Below are 24113 nucleotides of genomic sequence, written 5' to 3'. Positions count from 1 at the left end.
GCCTGTCAAGGTCCCTCTGGATGGCATCCCTTCCCTCCAGCGTGTCCACAACACCACACAACTTGGTGTCATCTGCAAACTTGCTGAAGGTGCACTCGATCCCACTGTCCATGTCTCCAACAAAGATGTTAAATAGCACTGGTCCCAGTACCAACCCCTGAGGAACACCACTCGTCACTGGCCTCCACCTGGACATTGAACTATTGACCACAACTCTTTGAGTGCGACCATCCAGCCAGTTCCTTATCCACCGAGTGGTCCATCCATCAAAACCATGTCTTTCCAGTTTAGAGACAAGGATGTGGTGTGGGACAGTACCAAATGCTTTGAATAAGTCCAGGTAGACGATGTCAGTTGCTCTTCCCCTATCCATCAATGCTGTAACCTCATCATAGAAGGCTACCAAATTAGTCAGGCAGGATTTGCCTTTAGCGAAGCCATGTTGGCTGTCACCAATCACCTCCTTATTTTCTATGTGCCTCTGCATAGTCGCCAGGAGGATCTGCTCCATGATCTTGCCGGGCACAGAGGTGAGACTGACTGGCCTGTAGTTCCCTGGGTCATTTTTTTTCCCCTTTTTAAAGATGGGGGCTATATTTCCCCTCTTCCAGTTATTGGGAACTTCACCAGATTGCCACAACTTCTGAAATATGATGGATAGTGGCTTAGCAACTTCATCAGCCAGTTCCCTCAGGACCCGCGGATGCACCTCGTCTGGTCCCATGGACTTGTCTACCTTCAGGTTCTTAAGATGGTCTCGGACCTGATCTTCTCCTACAGTGGGCAGTTCTTCATTGTCCCAGTCCCTGCCTTTGCCTTCTGTGACTTGGGCTGTGCCGCTGGAGCTCTTGCCAGTGAAGACTGAGGCAAAGAAGTCGTTGAGAACCTCAGCCTTCTCCATATCCCGGGTAGCCAGGTCCCCCATTTCCTTATGGAGAGGGCCTACATTTTCCCTAGATCTCTTTTTATCACTGACATATCTATAGAAGCTTTTCTTATTGCCCTTGATGTCCCTGGCCAGATTTAACTCTATGAGGGCTTTAGCTTTCCTAACATGATCTCTGGTTGCTCGGACAATCGCTCTGTATTCTTCCTAGGCTACCTGTCCTTGCTTCCACCCCCTATAGGCCTTCTTTTTGTGTCCAAGTTGGTCCAGGAGCTCCTTGTTCATCCATGCAGGCCTCCTGGTGTTCCTACCTGACTTTCTCTTTGTTGGGATGCACCGCTCCTGAGCTTGGAGGAGGTGATCCTTGAATATTAACCAGCTTTCTTGGGCCCCTCTTCCCTCCAGGGCCTCGTCCCCTTGTACTCTAGAGAGGAGATCCCTGAAGAGGCCAAAGTCTGCTCTCCTGAAATCCAGGGTAGTGAGCCTGCTATGCACCCTCCTTGCTTCTCTAAGTATCTTGAATTCTACCATTTCATGATCGCTGCAGCCAAGGCTGTCCTTGAACGTCAGGTTCACCATCAGCCCTTCATTGTTGGTGAGAACAAGGTTCAGCAAAGCACCTCTCCTCGTTGGTTCCTCTACTGCTTGGAGAAGGAAGTTATCACCCATGCATTCCAGGAACCTCCCGAATTGCCTATGCCTTGCTGTATTGTCCTTCCAACAGATATCAGGGTGGTTGAAGTCCCCCATGAGGACCAGGGCTCGTGAACGTGAGGCAGCTCCTATCTGTCTGTAGAGGGCCTCATCCACCCAGTCCTCCTGGTCAGGTGGTCTGTAGCAGGCCCCTACTACTACGTCCCCTGTCCCTGCTCTCCCTTTAATCCTAACCCATAAGCTTTCAGTCGGGACCCCATTCGTCCCCAGGTGCAGCTCCATGCACTCTAGCTGGTCCTTGATACAGAGGGCAACTCCTCCTCCTCCCCTGCCTATCCTTCCTAAAGAGCCTATATCCTTCTATTCTGGCACTCCGATCATAGGATTCATCCCACCACATCTCCGTGATGCCAATAAGATCATACCCCAACAGGCACGCACACACTTCTAACTCCTCTTGCTTATTCCCCATGCTGCGCGCGTTGACATAAAGGCATTTAAGTCGAGCCCCAGATGAATCTGACTTCCTGGCTGGAGCAGCTGGAATTCCCTTCTTCTGTTCTACAGGTACTTCCAGCATATCTTTATCATTCTTGATATTACCCCCCTCCCCCTTCAAATCTAGTTTAAATCCCTGTCAATGAGCCCTGCTAGCTTTTGCGCTAAGACCCTTGTTCCCCTCTGAGAAAGAGAAGTTCTATCTGGTGCCAGTAGGCCTGGTGCCATGTGACCCATGCCATTGTCAAAAACAACATCTAAAGTATGTTGACATGTTGACAAAATGCAGCTGAGACCCAAGCTTAGTGACTTAATTTTGGAGATTAATAATAAACAAAAAGGGGATTTTATCATAACTGAACTTCTGACAGTAATGTAGTAGAAGCAGGTTAATCTAAGTTTATAATCTCATACTATTCAAATCATTGCTTCTTAATATTTTGTAGAAATAATGAAATCTTAATGAGATTTCAGTGTCATTTTCTCATATATGTAAAGAGAAGTGGAGAGACAGAAACATTTTATACTCGAGTATCAAAGCTATGCTAATAAATATTCACAGAAGCCTTCATGTATTAAACAAATTACCTATAAAGTACAAGAGTATGGTTATATTAACAGTGTATCTACCCAGGTGGTTTATAGGGAATAAGTGCGGAATGAGAACATACCAACTTAATTTGGAAAAGTATTTGAGTTTTTCCACTTGCTAGCTACAGAAAAGCAGAAAACTTTAGCCACTTTTTATACAGCAGTACAGCAATACACAATTATGTCCTTTGATTACAAGCTTACCTGGAATTAACGTCACCATGTCCAAGTTGCCCATGCTGCCCGTATCCAAATGTGTAAACATCACCATTCTCCATCAAAACCACTGAAAAACAAACAAAAAAATAACCATATTTTTCTGACAGGCACACATGTCAACATGGTACTGCACCAGTGCTGGTTAGCCTTTCGGAGCAGCACAGTTAGCAATCCCTACTGAAACACTAAGGGATCTATATCAGATTCCACAATCCATCACAGTTAGCATCTCTGCGCAAGGCTAGAGCTGTGCCACGCAGATATTGCCAAATGGTTAAAAAATTGATTAAAAGCTCTGATGTAATTCAATGTATGATATTTACAGTCCTTTTTGTTGTTGAAGGCCAGCGTAGTAGGCTACAAAATCATAACGCAATCTTTTCAACCTTTAACACTCCCATACTGAAAATTAAACACAAAGCAGTGAAAATACACAAGACAATACGAAAAAAAAAACCCAAAAATTTTACACTATAACTGACACTTATTTATTTGTTTTTACCTGAATGGTGAAATCCACAGCTGACTTGTACAGCTCGCAGTTCACAGTCAAAGCGGACAGCCCCTGGTGGATAGGTTGTGATTTTGCTAGCATCCTTCTCACCTCTTTCTCCACTTCCATCTATAAACAAAACTTGTAATTACACCCCATATCTTTTAAAAGAGTTATATTAGAAGAATGACTAGAACAAAAATAGTAAATAACTCCCCACTCCATCATTTGTAAGGTAGGAGAAAGAAATCACAGAATAGTAAGAGAAAGTTCAAAATGTAGTGTGAAAGACAACAGAAATGCTACTTCTAAGCAGCCTACTACAAAGTTACACACTGGAAAAATATCACATCCTCTAAAGCAGAAACTTCTGAAGAGCAGACAAAAATGACTAGTAAAATAGGAAATTCAAACAACTTCAGAAGTTTTGCTTCCTAACCATCACTTCCATTCTTCAATAAAATAGCATTACGAAGTAGACAGGAAGCACTGTAGTTAAACTCAATAGGCATGGCCTGGTGTGGTTGTTGTTTTGTGTGTTTTGTTGGGTTTTTTTTTTTAACCACTACTTGTTAAAGATTTTACTTGACTCTAACTTGGCCATATAGCCCTTGTTTTACATAAATAACAGTTATGCAGCTCATTTCTAACAGTACTGACACACTTTGTACTAGCGTGTCTGTTTCCTGTCCATTTAAGATGCATTTTTAGACATTGTTTCTGTGACTTCTTTTAGTCTGAAGTGCATTATTAATTCCTAAAGTTACACTTTACGTTTCTCTTGCATCAGATAAAGTCACTGAAGTGACAAATAAGTGTATTATTTATAAACTTCTTGAAAGTCAATATCTTCTCCGGAAATCAGAGTGCTTAAGTCATCTAACAATTAGACTACAATTAAACTATATGGTCACAGGGTCATAAAGGAAATTGGTTTCATAATACTAGCAAGAAACCAATGTGACAGAGAAATAGACATGTTCGTCACCATTACACCACCTACACTTGTGTAGAAAGCTCGCAATGAAAGCTCTAAAGAAAGTGCATTTTCACAATGAAAAAATTCATAATATGACTTCAGCACACTCTCTTCTAGCATAGAAAAATGAGAGAAAATACATGAAGTGAAAAATAACTGCACACAGGAGATTCCACATTCTTTCTTCGAAAATTCTGACCGATTATTGCTTTATTACCAAAAATGACACAGGGAAACAATTCCTGCTCAAAGCATTCAAGGTGTTGTTAATTGAGATCTGTATTTATAATTTCTACATGCCGAATAATCATTAGTGGAAGTCTGAACTCTGAGACTTCATTCATTGTGTGCAGCATAGCACATACAGACTTACACATCTTCTAGACTTAAAATATAATTCTGTATTTATAGCTATTGCTCAAACTTTCTTTCCTTACTATTGCATGGAAACGGCTGACACAGTAAAGTCATTTCAGCACTTTTATTACTAACTGGTTTTAACAAATCTTACTGTTCTGGAAATAAAGCTATATTCTACTGATGAATAAGTACAGAAATTACATGAATCTCCACGTAGTTTACATCTGTAAAGGAACGGTGCATATAGGTATTAAGTAATGCTTTTGAAGAATTAGGTTTAATAGCATAGGTAAAGTATCTCTTTTAAAACACGGGTGTCCTTCATCAAAAAGAATACTACTTGCACTACGTGTTGGACATGTATGAAATGGAGACATAGGAGAGAAATTGTCCGGCTCTCAGAATTGTCATGGCATTTTTGAGGTTTTTCCAACAACATCAGTTGTGTACTACAATACGGAATGCACATCAGAAGAAATGTTTCTGAAGGTCTGTCTGCAGCTTCTTTTGTATGAACAACAAAATTAAATACAAAGAGACAGAATTGTTAACAGCAACAAAAACTCCTTGAAAATATAGTTTCTCCTCCTCATCATGCAATTCTGCCTTAACATGCTCCTGGTATTTTAGTTAACAATTTGACCATTTCTCAAATACAGTACCTTTGAACTTTTTACATCTACTTTTGCATTAAGCTCTACATGCCAAAGAAATTAAGAGATAGTTCTAAGGGCTAATATTGTCACCAGAATTATTTATTCATCAAGTAGCCTACTTACTGCTTCCCTCTTTCACACAAACTTTTCAGACAGGAGCAGAAAAATGCTAATTGTTCTGGAAGTCTACCTGTGGCCCGTGCCTCCCCTCCTCCCTCAATCATTGATGACTGTAATGAAAAATGTAAGCTCTCCCACTGAGCAAAAGCACTTGAACACTCACCAGCAAAGAACTCACATGTCCAGTAAGGACGTGTCATGGCTGCATGCACTCCCTAAGATGAAATGAACTAGACACACAGCAACCATGCCACCTATGCACAGTCATATTAAGAACAAAATTTAGCATAAGTTTTATTCTGGTCATGTAACAGTGGCATATCAAGTGATCTGCAGACTCCTGAACAGGTACATGTGCATTTCCTCTCTCATTGTAAGAAAAACAAACTGCTCTTAAGTGCTTCAACAATTACTAATAAATAGTTGAGGATTGCTGTTTTCTCAAATGATAAATGCGTGATGCCGTCTTTAAATAAAATATGATTCTAGATACATTCCCATTTTTTAAAGTTGCAAGTGAAAGCGTGACACTGTATTACCCTTAAGGAAACATGAGATACTATTGTGCAAGATGCAGAGACAAGTACATTCACATGAAAAAATTTTGCAACTCCTTATCCAAGAAATAAATTTATTCTAAAAAAAAAAAAAGGTTTTACAGAGTTGGAATTTTCCAATTCCAAAGCTAACTTATCAAAGCTTTTAAGAAGGCAGGAATGGAAGCAACTGACTTCCATACGTATCTTACTTGTGAAATTTGCAAACTGAAAATGAAACTTGTCTCAGCCTTCTTTGGATGGTTAGTAACTGTCTCGTGAGTTTTGAATTGGCTGGATCCTCAGAGCTTGATAACCACTCTAAAATAATTTACGTGTGATAAGTACAAAACTGTTGTACCTAAAAAAAAGTAAGATTCAGATGGTCTTGTTTAGGGGAAAAAAAGTCTTTTGACTAAAGTATGCAAAACTAAATAGAATATCACTACTTACTTTTAGAGCAACACTGTCGGGCTACACTGTTTACATGCGTACTCTACTACATGGCCAATGCATATCATATTTTTCTAGCAGCACTGGCCAGGAGAACCAAGTTCTACAAGCTCTTACACTTAGAGATAAGGCTGCAAATCAACTAGGTCATTCCCTTTCCTTTCAGTACCTTCACAAAGTCAAAATTTTTTAGATGTCAGTGAAAGGTGGATGCAGAAAGCTTATTTGCACATGTCTAGAGGAATAATTCTAACTATGGAGATATACACTTTTCTTCAAACAATTGTGCACATATTCATTTCATTAGAAGTAATATCAAAACAACTGTTCCTAAAAGGGAAGCATAAAAAGACAGACTACTGAAGCAGAGACTCGTCTGGTTGAATGAATGGAACCTTGTAAGCAGAGCAAGATAGTACTTCTGGTGTTATCCAACTGGACTATCACTGAACAGAAACTTTGACTCTTTCATCTCTCCAAAAGAGAAGAAAGTACCAAGGAAAAGCTTCAATGTGCTTCCTGCTGTCAACACTGAGGGGTGGGCTCCATGAACAACTTCACAATGATGGGTTTTCATCTTAGTTATCTTATACAGTTGGGGAAGGAAGTGAGATAACTGGAAATACAACCAACCAACACCTCCCCGCTCCCATATTTTCCTTAGAAAATTCTTAACTCCTGAAGACAATTTTTGCCTCTGTGAAACATGCTCAAAAGTCCTCTGGGCTGATATTGCTACCACAAAAAAAAAAAAAAAAACGCTTTCCAGGATCAAAGAAAAAGCTCATTCAGTCCCAACAGCAAGTGAAGTCATAAGCTATAAATGAGAGTTACGCAGAAAAAAACCCCGCCCAACATTGTTACAGAATGGCATCTCAGACCCTTGGTCCAGACTCAAGGAAAAACATTTTGTGTTCCTCAGATGCAGTAAAGGCGATGAAGTTTCATTTCTTACTGACCATCTTTGAAGGAGGGGAAAAAGCACTTCTAAAGATGTTAAAAATGTTTCTTCTCCCCACAAATGGAAAGCTTTAATGTAATATGACTGTACACAAATCACTCTTAGAATAACTGTCTGTTTAGACCACATCATTTGCCAACTAATCTTTGTTCAGTTCAGTAGCAATTACCCAAATAAAGCATATCAGTCAAGTTATTATTAGTATCTGTGATATTCAACTCTCCCAGGATGTTCTGAAAGCCTTAATGTCACCTATAGGTCTTACATACAACGATATTACTTGAACAAATCAGCCTGTGACTGATTTGGCAGCAGCTTCTTGGCTGTCCACCACATGCTTCAGCTGAAATATCTGTAACCAGTATTACAGCTACAGTGCTGGGGGGAAAAGAAACCTGCCTCTGCTTGTGAAAATCATGCATCCTGTGAGGGCAGGAAAAAAAATAAGTCCATTGGATGTTTGAGAGGTTGCTACAGAGCTTAGTTGAGCTTATAGGTGAAATCTGATATGCAAAATCATAAGTGCATAGCATTTAGGATAATGTGATAATAAACTTGCATTCTAATTATAAACTCAGTATTAACTGTGCCCTGAATTTTTGTACCTGAATTTTTGGCTTACCTGTTCAGTTCAGCCAAAAAGTAAACACAAAAAGAAATTTACTGGCCAAATCATTTATTCCATTATCTGACCTGGATGCAAGTAAAGCTGCAATACTGAGCAACAGCAAAGCACATCCATTGTCTCCATGTACTTGTTTTTCTACACTATATGAATACAAACCACAAGAAGTCTATTTGAGTGTGAATTCTTAGGTATTTTCTGTGATCCAGATAGCTTGCCAAATAGAAATGTATGTTTTGGAGGAGTAGAGATCCACCTCTAGCCTCTTCCCAACAGAGGACAGAAACTAGGAAAGCTGCTTTCAGTGTTGCCTTCTTGAACTAGGTACTCAGCTTATACTTACAGGTGGACAAAAAGGTATGCATTTATGAGTTGCTCTATTCTCCACAGATACCAAAAGGAGCTTACAAAATGACAAAAATAACTTTTCAAATCATTTAACAAGTGTAACTTCTGGTGTAAGCAGTTTGTGTGTTTCTTTCACAGACAAGGAAGCACCAACAATTTCTAAACTCTAGAGAATGAATCAAAGCTCACATCAATGCTATACTTTATCCACCAATTCCATTGAGGGAGTTTCTTCAGCAGTTTCCTCCTCTATTGGCCACTGCAGATCCTACTTTATGATTTGCAATGGTTCACATGCATAAGACTCCACTTGCAGTATATGACACAAAGAGTTACTCCTAACCCTCTTCAAAATTCCGGGCAACTTCATATAACAAAATTTAACTCTCCAAAAAGAATTACTGAATGATGGGGAAGAAAGGAGCTGTTATGAAAGATGAAGAAGTCTGGATAGAAAGACAGAACTCATAATAGCAAAAAAGGTATGTTATGAAGAAAGTCAACTTGATTATTAATAATTGTTATTATTGTTATGATAACACATGACAACAGATGATTACGTATGCTTGTGAGGTTTGACATCTCTGTCACATTCTTCAAGCCTCAAATTACAAGAAAGACCCTGTCTATAGTGTTTCCTTAAAGATGGCAGTGTGTAAAAACCTAGTAAAGATAAAGCAGCTCTGAAATGTTTTTGGTGCAACTTTCATCTTCTGAAACAAAGAGCAAAAGACTCAAGCAACACATCTCCAGTTGTGTTTTGAACTTCTTTAGCACATGAAAACAAGACTATCAGAGCATGAAAATGTCAATATGGAACATATAAAGACTCCAGTATCATTCACTTCTATTAAGTCTTAGATGTAGGTTTTCACTGTCAGTTGTCTTTCTCCAATGAGTGCTTCAAATTACCCTTCAGATGGTGTATTTCAGTTAAAAAGTCAATGACAAGTAAACTTTTTTGAACATCTGACAATTTTGTATTAGCATTTGCAAAGTGGATGATACATAGCTTATTCCATCCATGAAGGTTCAGCTTCATCTAACCTTTGTCATAGAACGGATAGGGTTGGAAGGGACCTCAAAGATCATCGAGTTCCATCTTGTCCTTTTCAGGGTATTTGGTTTCATGTTTAGAGCATTTTTATCACTGCCACTACTCCCAAATACAGGAAAAAGATGGAGCTTGCTTGCAGAACCTTAATTGACTCAAGGACCTTACTTTGTTTTTATTTGTTACTCAGTTCATTTCTATAGAAGAGAAAATTCTACAGGCTTTTATTAATCTTTTTTACTCAGATCTCCAGTGATGAAGTCCACAGGGATTAGAGGTGCAGACTGAGAACTCCTTACCTCATTAAAGAATGAGGATGAAGCACAAGCTCAATTTTCTTCTTAGTGTCAAAGCACTCCATGAGTACTAATAAGGTGGTACTTGCTCCTTTCTATCTATACTTGTGATGGAGACACAGACAGAGATCAAAAAATTATGATTACGCTTAAGATGCGTTTTTTGTAATAACAAGGATCTTGATATGCAGACCCCATAAATGTGAAATGAGTAGATGATAATGGCAAGCTTTCCAGAAAACAGGTATTTTGATGAAGTTGAAGGAGTTTTCAACTGGGCAATTCAACTGAAGAATTCCACAAGTGAAAAACATGTAGATTTGATAATATGTACAAGTATATACAAAATACACTTTTTAAATTAGGTCATAATTGTCAGTCTTGAAGAAGCTGTTCACATTCAAGTTTAAATATCATTACTAAGAGAAGTTCTGCAGCTGCAATTAGAGAAGCAAGAACAGGTACCAACACATTTAGTACTGGCCGCATCAGCACTACCCGTCAAAACAAATTTTCCTTGCCCAAAGATCCTGAAGGTCTGGCTGGTGTTAGGAGTTACAAGACTACTTTAGCAGAAACCTCTGAAGTAAAATGCCGGTTTGGAAAGCATCACATTCAAAAATAAAATGAAAGAACATACCAATTTCAGTGTTACAGTGTCCTTTTACTTAAGTCAACAACCCTGCCTCAGATTGCTTGATTATTGCTTTTATATTGTATGTATAGTAAAAGGGGCATGCCTTTTAAGATGAGGTATACTTCTTATCTTTTTAATGTTTCCCACCTCCCCAATTACTTTGATAACAATCCACTTCACCAGTTTTCCTTTTTCCCTTAGAAGCTCTTCCAGAAGTTAAGGGGCATTTCCAGTTTGTAGTGGAATTCATGGTTGTCTTTTGAGAAGCAATCTTCTGAGGCAGAGAAGGGTCTCAAAGTTTACTTGTAAAGATGCCACAATCTTCCTTTTCTGTTTAGCGTCAGATACAAAGAACTAAAAGAAACCAAATGTTTCTTTGCATATAGCCTTCCTCAAGGAAAAATTAATGTTCAGTTCTACAGAGCATATCCGATAATTTTTCAGCACAATACAGACCTTTGCATTGTTCTTGCAACTCAAAGGAGCAATGTAAACCTCAAATTGACACTAATGAATACACCTCTTGTAAGGAGATACTTGAGCTGAAGTGAGCTCCAACTACCAACACATACTGAAAAAGTACAGATGTAGACAGGATGAACATACTCCCTCATGCACTTGCCTATGAGGTCAACGGCTGGCAAGCAGTACAACTAGCAGTAGTATTCAGCTCATAAATACAGGTCACGAGCAAGCTGTCACACAAATGCCAGCATTTAGGTCCTGTATGTTTTGTCTTTCAGCATCCAACCTCTTCCAAGGAGATTATGATAGGTTACTCTATTTAAAGCTCAGATGATATGTTTTCCAAATAGATTGAATATATGTTATGCACATACAGAGGACCAGATGCTGCTTTCATTTCCATAAAATAAACTTAAGATGACTTCATGATCCAGTATGTTCAAAATTAGGTAGGCCTATCACCCACACACACTGAAATCATATCCCAAAAGACTTCCAACTGTCATACAATTTGTTTGCACACATGCCAAGTACTATCACTAACTTCACTTAATTCAGCTGAAATGCCATTCTAACAATTCTTTTCATATTTGGCTATTCTTTAAAAAACAGTTGAAGCATTCTGGGCCCTCATTGTTTTAGGAGTTTTCTACTTACTTTGATCAGGTCTGTAGTCTACATCTCACGTATTTTCCTTTATAAACACATATGTACAGACACATCTACATACAGATAAATATACAAACTACGATCAGATTTGATAGAGCTCAACTTTAATAAATTCAGTTGAAATTTTTAGTAACACATTACCTCTTCCCCCCCCCCCCCAAAAAAAATCACTTCTATCTGAACAAATTACACATTTAGAAATTCAAAGTATAATGAATTGGCCTTGCAGACATACAAAACCACCAGAAATATCCAAGACGCATCCTTACATTCTGCAAAAGAACATGTAATTCTGGAATACTGCAGCGTAAAACCTGTACGTTGATTCATATTCTCCCAATTCAAAGTTAGTAACTGTGATGTTTACAGTTAAAACTGTGTTGTTTACAGTTTTAAATATTTCTTTTCTATAAAAGGCTTGTTAAAAGATAACATACCTATGAAAAACTTTATGCTAGAACACAAACGTTCAAAAAAACCCAATGCAAATGCAACGTAAAAGTGAGTTGCTGGAAGGTGTTAAAATCTCCTGCAGTAAAATTAAAGAACCTTAAGAATGAGACAGCATTAGAAATGAGAAAAGACACACAGAAAGACAATGCATATTTCATAAAAAAAAAAAAAGAAAAACAAAGATGATGCAGACTACCAAACGTTTACATTTTTAAAAAAGGTCAACATTTAAATGCGTTTTCTTTCTCCTCAGGTAACAAGATACTAACAAGAAGAAAGGCAGAACCCCTTTTGTGCAGTTCTTTGAAAAGACAGATTCAGCGTATGGAAGAAGTGACTGGGAGGACAGGCTTATTTCCACCCTAGCCAATAAGGAAGACCAAATACCTTTGTGCTTGTCCCGTTTATGCTTTAGCTGTGCTGGATGGGATCTGATTCTGGCTAGTGCCTGTTCTCGATGGTTCATAAAAATAGGACCAGGAAATACAAGGGGGCCTGAGGAGAAACATTTTGCACATGCATAGGAAAGCTCACAAAATGGAAACAATGTGTTAAACAAAATTAAAATTAAAAACAATGAAAAAAATTAATAATTATATAATAATCTCGTTTTCCTAAATTCAAAGGGTCCTAAATAAAATAAAGTTGTCATTTCTTGGTAAGACCAAAATATTATCCAAAGAAACAATAAATATCCCACAGTGATAGTTTTACCTGAACTTGTAAATATGCAACTGTACTCCAAGGAATGGAAATACAACAGACTCACACTAGAGTAAAATCTGATAGCAAATATCCGTTACTGCCCTTAATAGATAAAAAGATTAATTATCATGCCTTACATCCTACAGTATTACATTCAAAATACTAATTTGGAACAATGTCATCAAACCATTGCTAAATTTAAAAAACATAACCATACAACCGTTTGTAACTACCATATTTAAAATGCAGTGTTACCACTTATAAAGAAAAAAGCTACCAAAAAATACTTATTTAATGAGTAAAATTATTCAAATCATATGCTTTTTACCTTATCTAATTACTAATTTTGAAATCTAAGTTATTTTTAAAATATTTCCCATCTATGTAAAGGTCTTCAAGAAAAGATTTGTATTTGAAGAAAGTAATGATTTAAAATTTAATTATTTAATTTAATTATTTGAAGTTTTCTCCAGACTACTTTGTCTTTCTAAAATCTAAACTCAAGCAGTGCTGTATTAAGTTTAATTGAGGCTGATTAGATGTAGATTATGGATCAGTAATTTGTTCCTTAAAACCATATTTTTCCTCATATTTTTTAAAGGTTTAGCGTGACATCAAGAATTTATTCAGAGGCATCCCCTTCTTCCAGAAGTCTCACGTTGAATGGAAACTATGAATCAGGAGCAGCTAATTCTGCCAAGTGCCAGGACCCAGTCACTACATGGACTTTCAGAACAAAATAATAATAATAATAATAATAATAATAATAATAATAATAATAATAATAATAATAATAATAATAATAATAATAATAATAATAAATACCACCAAAACACCCTAAAATCAGGCTTTGGGTCATGTTATAAACAGCTTATCTGAAACTTTGAAAACAAGTATTCCTCCTCCTTCCACAAAATCATTAATACTCTATTCCCTTAGCTGAACTTTACTGACAAGTTAATGTAGTCTAACTTTTCATAAATGTCCATTGTCTTAGGTTTCCTGCTGTCAGCTTTAGTCCATCAATTTCTTCACTAATAGTAAGCAGTATGGAAAGAAATTTGAGTGGAAGTTAGGCTAAATCTATCTAGCTTTAGAACTTTCAGATGAGGAAACTTGTCTTCACACAAAGAAGTTCCTACATTTTATCATTAACTTAGAAAAAAAAATTAAAATGTTTTCAAAATCCACTGTTGCCCTTCCCCCTAACTCTGAGATTCATACATGGGTCAGCTAACATAAGGGCCCAAACCCTCATTAATCATGTATGTTTGTACACACAGGATAGTTTTTTTGTTGTTATTATTTTGGTTCTACTGTACTTATCTGGACTCTGTTTATCCCAGAATAGGTCCCCATGTTAATTAAGAACTCCTCCTGATGTTCGAGGATCATCATTTGCTTTTGCTTTACTACCATCTTGCAGATTCTTCCTTTAGTTGTCTTACTATTGCTCCCACTTTTCACATTCTCCTCTCAACTGGAGCTTCCATTTAATAGATTTATTTTTGGCAAAGACTACTTTCTGCCAGGCCACTTGCTGTGTTTTATCCTACTTCCCAGTGTTTAGACTTACACAAAAAATTATACTATGCTTTCCCTCTTTCCAAGTGAAGATGTGATCTCTAGATAACTTAGGCAAAAAATTCTGAAGTTCCAGAAAATGCCTGCACAACAAAGAGCAGCCTTTGGTATTTTCATTATAAGAACAGTGATGGCAAAAAAAAAAAAAAGAGAATTTCAAGAGGACAGAAGGAAGCGGAATACTTTAGGGTGAGTAAAAGAACTGCAGGAGATCTGGGAGACAGAGAATGCTTAGGAAGCATAAAAGGTTGTCAGCTGCAGCACGGTGCTAGCACACAGCTGCCTTTAGTTGCCAAGCCGCTCATCTGAGCTACGCTCCCCTAGTCAAGGTGATGACTCTAACAGCATCTGACCTGACCAAAGCAGGATTTATCTTTGCTTCTGGACATTCTTACATACTCTGCATTCCCACCGATTATATAAAGAACCTGAATCCAAAATGAAGTTAAATGCAATATATCTCCATTTCATAACAATTTATATCCAATCCATGTAACAGGATGTGCAAGTCTGTCGTCCTCATTGGCTTTTTATGCATGCTAAATCTGAAACGTAATCATAATATGATCAGAAATATCTACATTTTGATTACATTATGATACCTGCATGTTCAGTTACATGCTGGCAAGATGTAAAGTACCTCCTCTCCCTCTAAAATAACACCACAGGAAACAAAACACTAGAGCAGCTCATACAGACTATATCTGCTCTCTGCTTACATCTGTTGCCTGTACTAAGGGAGTAAGAGTTTGGGTACTACAAAGTATTCTGGTGGAACAATTCAGCCACGTGTTAGACACTTCCTTTATTTTGTTAAAAAGTGCCTGCAGAGTGTTATTTGAAAAACTCTTCTAGAAGCCTCTAACATAGATCTACACAGGGGAAACAACCTATTACTATTCTCAGTTATTTTAGTAGCTCGGAGATCAGCAAAGGAGAGCAGTGCAGCTATTTTAAATCAGTTGCTATATGATGCAAAATGATGTTCACTCTCTCCCTTTATTTTTTATAGAATGTTTTTCCATAGCTAAGCTGCGAGGTTAAATATCCCTAGCCTAGGAAACATCAAGATTAGCTTCTCTTTCCCGGTCCTGCAGGATCCAGGCCTTTCAAGAGGGACTTGGTCTGGCAGTGAATTAAGAGCACAAAGGAAAAGAACATTTATTCACAGAAATAATTTCATTTTCTAGCGAAATAGAATGCATTTATTAAATAACACAGTGGACTACAGAAAAACACACACCATGAATATCACCCTGCATGCACTTACGTGCTTTTGCATTCTTGGCCATTTAAGCACTTAGGCAGAACTATCAGGGAGTTTATTATTTGATTTGAATTTATATTACATATACTTTGATTTCTTCTAGTACCTTTCCCTAAACAAATGCTATTTGGCAAGCTGTGATTACAGAAGACTGAAATCAACAATCTCAAATTGTGACTTCTACACCAGGGCACTGAATGTAGCAGGCTACCTGAAAAAAATAGTATAGACCTCATAATTGAAGATTGTATCACGAGGAACTAAAGTTGCACAGGAAAGCCCTAGGTTGGATGGCATTTTATGTTGTAAACCACTATATGTGGCTTGTAGAATACATGTAAGAGAAAAACCAGACAAGTGTTGATTTGTTTTTTTAAAAAATAATAAAATGAGGAGGCAAACTTCTAATACAGAAAAATAGTTATCTAACAGGTCAACAGGTGGTAAATTTTAAATAAAAATATTTTGGAAAATGAAAGTGGGGACAAATGCTTAGTTTTGATTCCATTAAAACTAGAACACTTTATACTGAGATAATATCCCACTTGTAGAGCCTTAATGGAAACAAAACTTGATATTCATACAAGGCAGGGATAATAGTCAAGGTGTATGTTCTTTCAAATCTTATTTTTCAGACTATGAGTAGCAATTTATTATTATGGCAGAAATATTGACAGAATGTCATTATGTCACGCAGGCAACTCAGGTTAATTGCAGTTTGCTTCTTTTGTTCAAAACACTGAAAATAACAACAGAATACATGCCTCTTCCTGCGTTTTTAAAGCTCTTTTCTACTGACAAATAAATCATACAAATTAGATGTGGAAGAGAAATTATCAGGGTTTCTAACAGGGAAAAAGAGATGCAGGCTAGCAGATACAAGCATGCAGGGCAATTTGGGTGCGATAATGAGATGGAACGAAGTCTTACGATAATCATAATTTTATCACTTTCTCTATCCTGAATACTTGATTTTGTATATATTGTTAAATAAATATGAAAGATGTATTTCTGTATATAAACACATAAGGTAAATCAAAACATGAAATATAAACCAGAACTGTTCTCATTGAGTCTATTGCAAACCTAAGTTGTAAAACTCTAATAGAAACATAAATATTTCTACTTCAAAAATAATTTTGTCAAGAATAATCACCTCTTTTAGAATTATATCTGCTGGTCATTAAGGACAAAAACCTACAGCTTTCTCTTGAAAGCATTCTTAACCAGAAAGTCAAGTATGGAGATTTGATTTTGTTTTAAGCAAAAAGAGGCGTTTTTTGTTTGCTTTTGGTTTGTTTAAAGAAACTGAAACAAATACAACCTCCAGGTCATAAAAGCATAAAAATAAATATTTAACTAAAACTATGCAAAGAAGCTGCACTAATATTTAATGAAAAACACTGGCTTTGAATAGATAGTTCTGCTGTATATTTAGGTATACATTCAGCAACAAACAAATAGCAGTATTACTGACAAACGGACTCCAAGGCAATAGTGGCATGGCTAGATGTTAAACAGATTTATGATACTCAGCCTAGCACAGTAAAACTAAATACTGAATCAGTCACACTTCAGAAAAACAAAAAATTGCCCAAATACAGGCAGTCTCAGATAATATTGTCTCAATACACTGCAGTTTTGACTAAAATTAATCAATTTCCTGTGGGATTTTTTTTTTGTTCCAAGTAGAGTAAGACTGAAGGAAAATTTTTTTCCTTTTCTGTAAGGGCATCCAAAGCTAAATCTTGCTTAATTACAAATCGAATCTGTATCTCAGCAATGACCATCTAAATGATCATTAGCTTTTACATCATAGGCTCAGAAAAAGTATTGGTGAAATACCAGTGAACCATGAGACCAGTTATTATCATCATATTAAGAGTTATTGCCATATTTTTTAGCTTCTTAGTTAAAAATAGTTTGTTTAAAAAGCTGTTTTCACATTCTCACAGCCTTCTGAAAAAAAAAAAAACCAGGATTAAGCAATAAACTGAAATTTTGACTAATTCTAAATTCTATTCAAATATTAATCTGAAAAAGTTGCAGGAACAGCTTTCAAGATTTACTCAGTAAATGGCAATCTTAGGTTCATTACATTAATCGTACAATGTGGCCCTGGGATTTCTGTAATCTATTAAGGCATAATTTAATGCCTCCAAGACTAAAAAAAAAAAGGTGTTTGATAGGAAAGGAAAAAAAACCACTAACATACAAAACTTCCTCATTACCACGGAAAAGAATAAAGTGCAACTACTTTCATGCTCGCTTCCCATCACTCCCATCAAGCTCTAAACTAGCTTGAAAAACAACAAATTTCTTCATATAGTACATCAGCTATTTCACTTCTCACCAGAATTTTAGAGACAGTGAAAAGCTGAGAAACATCCATCAATAATTATGTTGGGAAATTATGATTTAGCATAGAAGCTGTGATGAATACAGCTGGCTTTATTTTTCAAGGTCGTACACCAGACTCAAAATGTTGAATTGATTTTGAGTCCTCTTCACTGCTCCTGCAACAGCCATTAAGCTAGAAGCAGAAAGAAACAGCTGAGTGAAGCAGCTCTACCACTGTTACAGAAAAGCAGCAAAACTCGTCCTCTGAACACACTGTAAGTACTTGTTGCACTGAAAACAATGAAAAAATATAACCAAAATTAATAAACTCTTAGGGTTTTTTCAAAATAATAGATTATCCCAAACTGAAACATTTTTCCATGCTGCTGAACAGCATATGTACAGATCCTTTACAACAGTAGCAGGCCACTTTGACTTGGACTATATTTGAGAGTGGAGTTAACTGTTCTTGATTGAAAAGATAGTAACATTTAATTAGGCCATTGATATCGCAACTATTAATGACATCTACTACTTCCCAGAATATTGAAATTCATACTTTATATTTGCAGAAAAATGCAAATAAAGATGAGCATACTCATCTTCCACACAAGAGACCACAACTGACCTCATGAAGGAGTGAAATGATTGTCATACCTGTAGACATGACCATCTCTTTCTCCTTTAATTCAAGTGGACCACTGGAGCATACATTTAAAATCAGAGGTCACTGTAACAGGACTAAATTTGGAGAGAAGCACAAACAATTAGACCACTTAAAAACGTGCAGCATGGAAATCAGTACACTTCCAGCACTTGTGGTCTCTCAGCTCTGTCCTGAGCTTTACTCCTATTTCAACAGATTCAGTGGGCGATTGGGTGAGAGGTTTCTTTGTGATCTTTTTGTTTGTTTTGTTTGCTTGCTTGTTTTGAGAATGAAGTATTCCTATATTTACTTAAAAAGCTTTCATAATTCTCTTGTTTATAAGACATTCAAGATTTACTGAAAATGTTTGTATTGAATAAAGGTCACCAATAGTAATTAAAGAGTCATCAGCAACATTCCATGATAGACCCTATTCTTGACTATCAAAAACTACCCATGCTTTATTTCTCTCTGATCTGGCACAAAAGAACAAGAGTCACACGTTAATATGCTACAACCTAGAAATCATAGTCCTGATCAACAAAGCACTGTGGGCCTGAAGGAAAGACCCTAACAGGGCTAATCTGGCTTTTAACTGACTAAGCAACATTTTCAGAGAAGTGAAAGGTTGAAACCTTTCATTGGATGTCTAAACAGCTATTTCATTAGCAAGGATTTGTTCAGTTACATATGCACAAATATTAGAACTTTTGGGGAAACTAAGTAGTCTGCCATTTCTTTTTAACATTAGCATACCTAAGTTTTTTCAGGTTGCAAAACCTTTTGCACAGCAAAATGAAAATCTAGTATATTATTTAAGTGTTCTTGGTCTCTTGTGAAAAAAGCAGTATCATAAGAGTTCTCAAGAATGGTGCTATTCTTTCCACCAGCTCATGGAAAACAGTAACATCTGGACAAAGCAGCAACAGAACTCCAACTTTTTCACCTGATTATGTAAATCATCACTGATTATCAAATCAAATTTTCATACCTGATTACGTAAATCAAGATCTCTAAGTATTTGTGCAACACTATTCCCAGCTTTACCATATAAGTCATTCTGAACCGAAACAGGAGACCAGTCTCCAATCCTTTCAACTAGTCATATCCACTACCTCCAGTAGCCACATAGCTTTGGAATTTCAATGTTCTTTTGATACAGAATATAATATCGATGTACGTAACAAGGTGACCAGAAATATCTTTTTAGCTACAGTTTCTATACACCTATCAAGCCAACAATAACAATACATTCCTGATATTGATCATCTGAGACTGTTAGATGCAAAACTTTTTTTTTTTTTTTTTTTTACAAGACAGATGGCATGCAAAAGGGATAAGCTCTTCTAGTTCTACTTCTGACCACAGAAATGGAAGCAAACTGAAATGTTTCTCTGTTGGTTTTGTGTGTGTGGTTTTTTTTGTTTGTTTGGTTGCTTTTTGTGTGTGGGTTTTTTTTTTTTTTCCTTTCTCTCTCTCCTTTCCCTGAACTGAAATTTACCTCCCAGCTCTGTCATCATTACCTTTCTGGGCTGAACAGCAGCAGCTTTCAATAGTATCTGGGCATTCAATGAACATTTAAGAAAAGAATGATTGTTAGCTGTACCTAGTATTTGCCAGCAGTATCTAATGCAGTTCCAACATGACCTAGACAAAGCAAGAAAAAAGGCTTCTCTCCACCTCACAGCTAAAATTAACCACAAATATTCAAACAGAAATAAACATTCCATCCTTTTCTACATATACAGGAAGCTATAAGCTTTCTCTTCCTTGTTGCTCCTTACTTGTGGTAATACCAGTAATTTCTTACATACAAGTGAAATGAAGCCACAATTTCCCCCACAAGGTTCACTGGCACAGAGTCTAGGAACTAAACTTGAGCACAATGCACGTTTTGTATCTGAGTAAAACCAGTATCTAATTCCTAAAAGGAGAATCAAATTGGTATTTACATAACATTCCAATAAAGTTGTTCCTCTTCCGAACACACGATAATCTTACCAACCATATCATCATGCTTCACTAAAATATTATGATATATATCAGTCTAAATCTCTTAACTTTAATTATTTACCAGATTAAGACACTGAGGTATTTTAAAACAGGAAAAGTACTGAAAAGCTGTTAAGGTACACATTGTTTGTGTGGAAAATCAACAATAATTCCTGAGTTAGATAATACATAAGGCAAGAAAATTTAACAATGCGGTGTTTTGTTTTGTTTTTTTAATTCAGTGTCTCAGTTTTTTCATACTATTCAAATATAGAACAGTTCATTTTATAAAAAAAGACATTCTGCTTACTATTGTACAACAAAAATTCAATAATTTATAATAATAATTAAATAATTCATATTAGATATGTGACTAGCACTGGACAGACTTGCAATCATTTCAACTCTTCATATAAAAATGTTTTTTAGCATCTACATTTTTTAAAAGCATAATTCAACTAGGAAACAGAAAAAAATGAAAATTGACTACATGAAAGTGACAGAAAATACTACTCTTCACCATTAAAATTCTGATTCTTATGAACAGACTTCATTATACAGATTTTTCACAATTTTTCAAAAGCATGCTGAATAACATAAGCTAGCTATTTAGGTTCCAATTTTTGTTTGGTTACTGTATTGGCTCACTGGAGCAAAATTAATTGACTTCCATTCTTAGAAAAGAGACTAAGACATTTGCTTAAATTACTCAAGCCTCTCTCTCATCAATAAGGAAGTCACTTACCCCTTCCTTCTTCCAACCTATGTCTCCTATTTACACGTTGCCGCTTCTCTTCTTGTCGTAACTGAAGGTGTTCTTCAATATTAACTCCAGGAACAGGGACAGCTACATAGGTTAAGAAAATAAAATGTGTAAAACTATACTGAAAAGTTTTTTATGATGTTAATAAATCATAGGGGAATTTAACTAAATGAAAACTGAAGCGTACTTACTACCTCCTCTTTACATGGCTCTGACACAATATATAGAAAGGAGTTGAGCAAATTTAGAGAAGAGTTTTAGGCCTTATCTCTGAATTTCTGCATTTTCAAGAATCTGCCACAATTCTAATATCATTGAATAGTATTTAGTATTTTCTTTCTATTAGGCATATACATATTTATACTTAGTTATGTGTTGTCATGTCTCAATTTTTCCCCAAAAAATTTCAAAGGATTATTACGAAAACACATAAAATTGCCTACATTTTTTAAAAAGTTTTAAATAGATATTTTTTAGTTCAAGAGTGCTTTCCTTACCTCTATACGCTCTGCGTGTACTAAGAAGTATGCAATTATTTTAATGCATGTATACATCTGAATGTAAATCTCACTTATTTAACAAACTATCTAATTTAATAGGAATTTGAAAAAAATTGATAAGCACTTTTTAAACCAGAATACATGATTTCAATGAATGCAACAATAAAACTACTATAAGCACTACCTTTTTCCAATGTTTTTTCAGCAAATCGCAACAATCTAAAAATACATATCTTGCTCCTGCTATCAAACAAAAACTCCACCTGGAAGCACTGTCGCTTTCCTCTAGACAAATGTGGTCAACGCCCTCACCTCAAACTATGCCAGGCCCAGCACAGGACCAAGAGCTGTTTTCTATCCTGCTAGGAGAGGAGTTAGCAAAGTGGAGGTTAGCACAAAAAATGTAACTCCTCCTTGGTCATGCATCAGACTAGAGCTGTGAAGCAGAGCTGTCATTGCCACATTCACCATCAGTATAAACCTACTTCTGTGCTAGCCATACACAAGCAAATTACATTTAGAAATATCTGTATGGAAGTATCGGGACTGCACAGTAATGTCATTTGGGATCCTTAGTGCTAACTTACCAGGAGAACCACTTTTTTGTTTCTATTTAACTTTTGCTTGGGGGGGAAAAAAAAAAAAACACACACTCAAAGTATAGCATCTAATTTTCTATTATTACTATTCCCTCCTCCCTTAGATAAATTGGTGATATGTATAAATATTTTAAGTCATGCATCTGATTATTTTATGGTCCTTTTCTATACCAGATAATATATCCATACAACCATGCAGGATTAAGAGCTCTATGTAAATCTAAATATACAAAAAAACTAAGGAAGGAAAGTCAGATCTCCAAAAGCCTGTAATTGCCCAGTTGTTGAGTACGAGAATACAATATTAAAAATGCTGTGATAACAGATCTTACAAGGCAAGAGCCCAAACTGCATTTTCCAATTATCATACCAGTTGGTATTTTTTTCCCTAAGGTGGGTGTTTTCGAGTAGGGAGAGTGGGCTGGGAGGTGTTTGGGTTTTTTTTAAAGGAATTTCCATATTCCTGGCAGCTCTTTCTCTCTGAAAATTACTAAGAGAAAAAAAAAAAGTCTTGAAGAAATAATATTCCCTATCTTTTATGTGACTGCAAAAAAATCCTGATAAAGACATTACAGAAAAATTTTCAGGCTATCAAAAAAGGACAAGAACAACTTTGTAGTATCAGCATTAGTATCATAACTGCACAGGTCAAAATGGCACATACGTTCATAGTAAAATATTTCACTTACCAGAATGATCCCACTTTGCTGTATCACCAAAAAAAAAAATCTGCCTGATAAACAACATTTTATCTATTTTAACAATATTAGACTAAAATTGTCCTGTAAGTCTAAAAGTTCAGTAATTTGATTGGAAAGAAATAATTACATTATTTAAGGTACAAAATTTTTTCATAACACAGAAGAATCAAAATACTAACTGAAATATTAACTGAAAAGAACAAACAAATTTATTTCCAAACTAACTTGTTATTCCAATTCAAGTTTCAAAAGTCAGCAGCGGGATTGAGTTTAAAGAGTGTAAACAGATGCAATGAAGAAAAAAAAAAAGTGCAGTAAGAAAGAAAATTAAAAATCATCTTGCTAAATTCACATTACTTACCCAGCAAGAGATCTAAAGGTATCATCTCTTTTACAGCATCAAGGATTCCTCTTTGCCTTGCTTCCTGGCCATCCAGTTCTCTAGCACACGCCTTGCAGCAGCCACATACAGCGCAGCCCGACTCACCTGAGCCACAGCCACAGATTCTGCAACAAACACAGTTGCTTTATCACTATCTTATTTTCATGCATTACTGATGCCTTGGCAATTAAAACACACATTATTAGTTTGTTTTATCTGTGGACATTTAATTTTTCCTGAGATAAGGAGAAAGTATAGCTAGTTTCAATCCTAGCTGCTGTTCCACTGTGCCAGAGAGCATACACTAACCATACATATCTGATTTAACATCTCAGCATTAACTTTTCTTCATTTAATTAAAACATACACCACATGAAAACATGAACAAGGAAACAATGAGTGCATGCAAAGTTGGAGAAATAGCAAGGATGATATGTAAAGCCATGGTCATTTATGTAGTTCAACCCTGAAGTAACAGATAAAAGCAACTGGAATAAAAAGATAAAATACTTCTGTTGTAGGAAAAAAAAAAGAAGGGTTATCCCAAAGCCAGCAGCTCTGTAAAGAGACAGATTATATTAGTGTGCGTATTCAACAGCTTCTAGTGAAGAACTACATGCTAAAGAAATGTAAAAAAAATGCATTTAAAAGTAAATCACCTGCAACCATCACAGCTCTTTA

At 36.2% G+C, this 24113-nt stretch overlaps 1 protein-coding gene across 1 annotated transcript in view; it reads right to left on the bottom strand.

Annotated features, from left to right (window-relative positions):
* Positions 1-24113, bottom strand: part of MYCBP2 (MYC binding protein 2) — a 213475-nt gene that overhangs the window by 130943 nt on the left and 58419 nt on the right. The window contains exons 16-20 of the mRNA XM_086620176.1: positions 23412-23557; positions 21233-21334; positions 12341-12448; positions 3351-3470; positions 2834-2915 (exon numbers count right to left, since the gene is read on the bottom strand). Of these exons, the coding sequence (XP_086476302.1) occupies positions 2834-2915; positions 3351-3470; positions 12341-12448; positions 21233-21334; positions 23412-23557 (558 nt within the window). The remainder of the gene's footprint in view (positions 1-2833; positions 2916-3350; positions 3471-12340; positions 12449-21232; positions 21335-23411; positions 23558-24113) is intronic.

The sequence above is a fragment of the Tauraco erythrolophus genome, chromosome 1 (assembly GCF_009769465.1).
Source record: "Tauraco erythrolophus isolate bTauEry1 chromosome 1, bTauEry1.pri, whole genome shotgun sequence".
NCBI lineage: Eukaryota > Metazoa > Chordata > Aves > Musophagiformes > Musophagidae > Tauraco > Tauraco erythrolophus.
The sequence above is the reverse complement of the archived record's forward strand: the minus strand, read 5'-3'. Positions and strand labels throughout refer to the sequence as shown.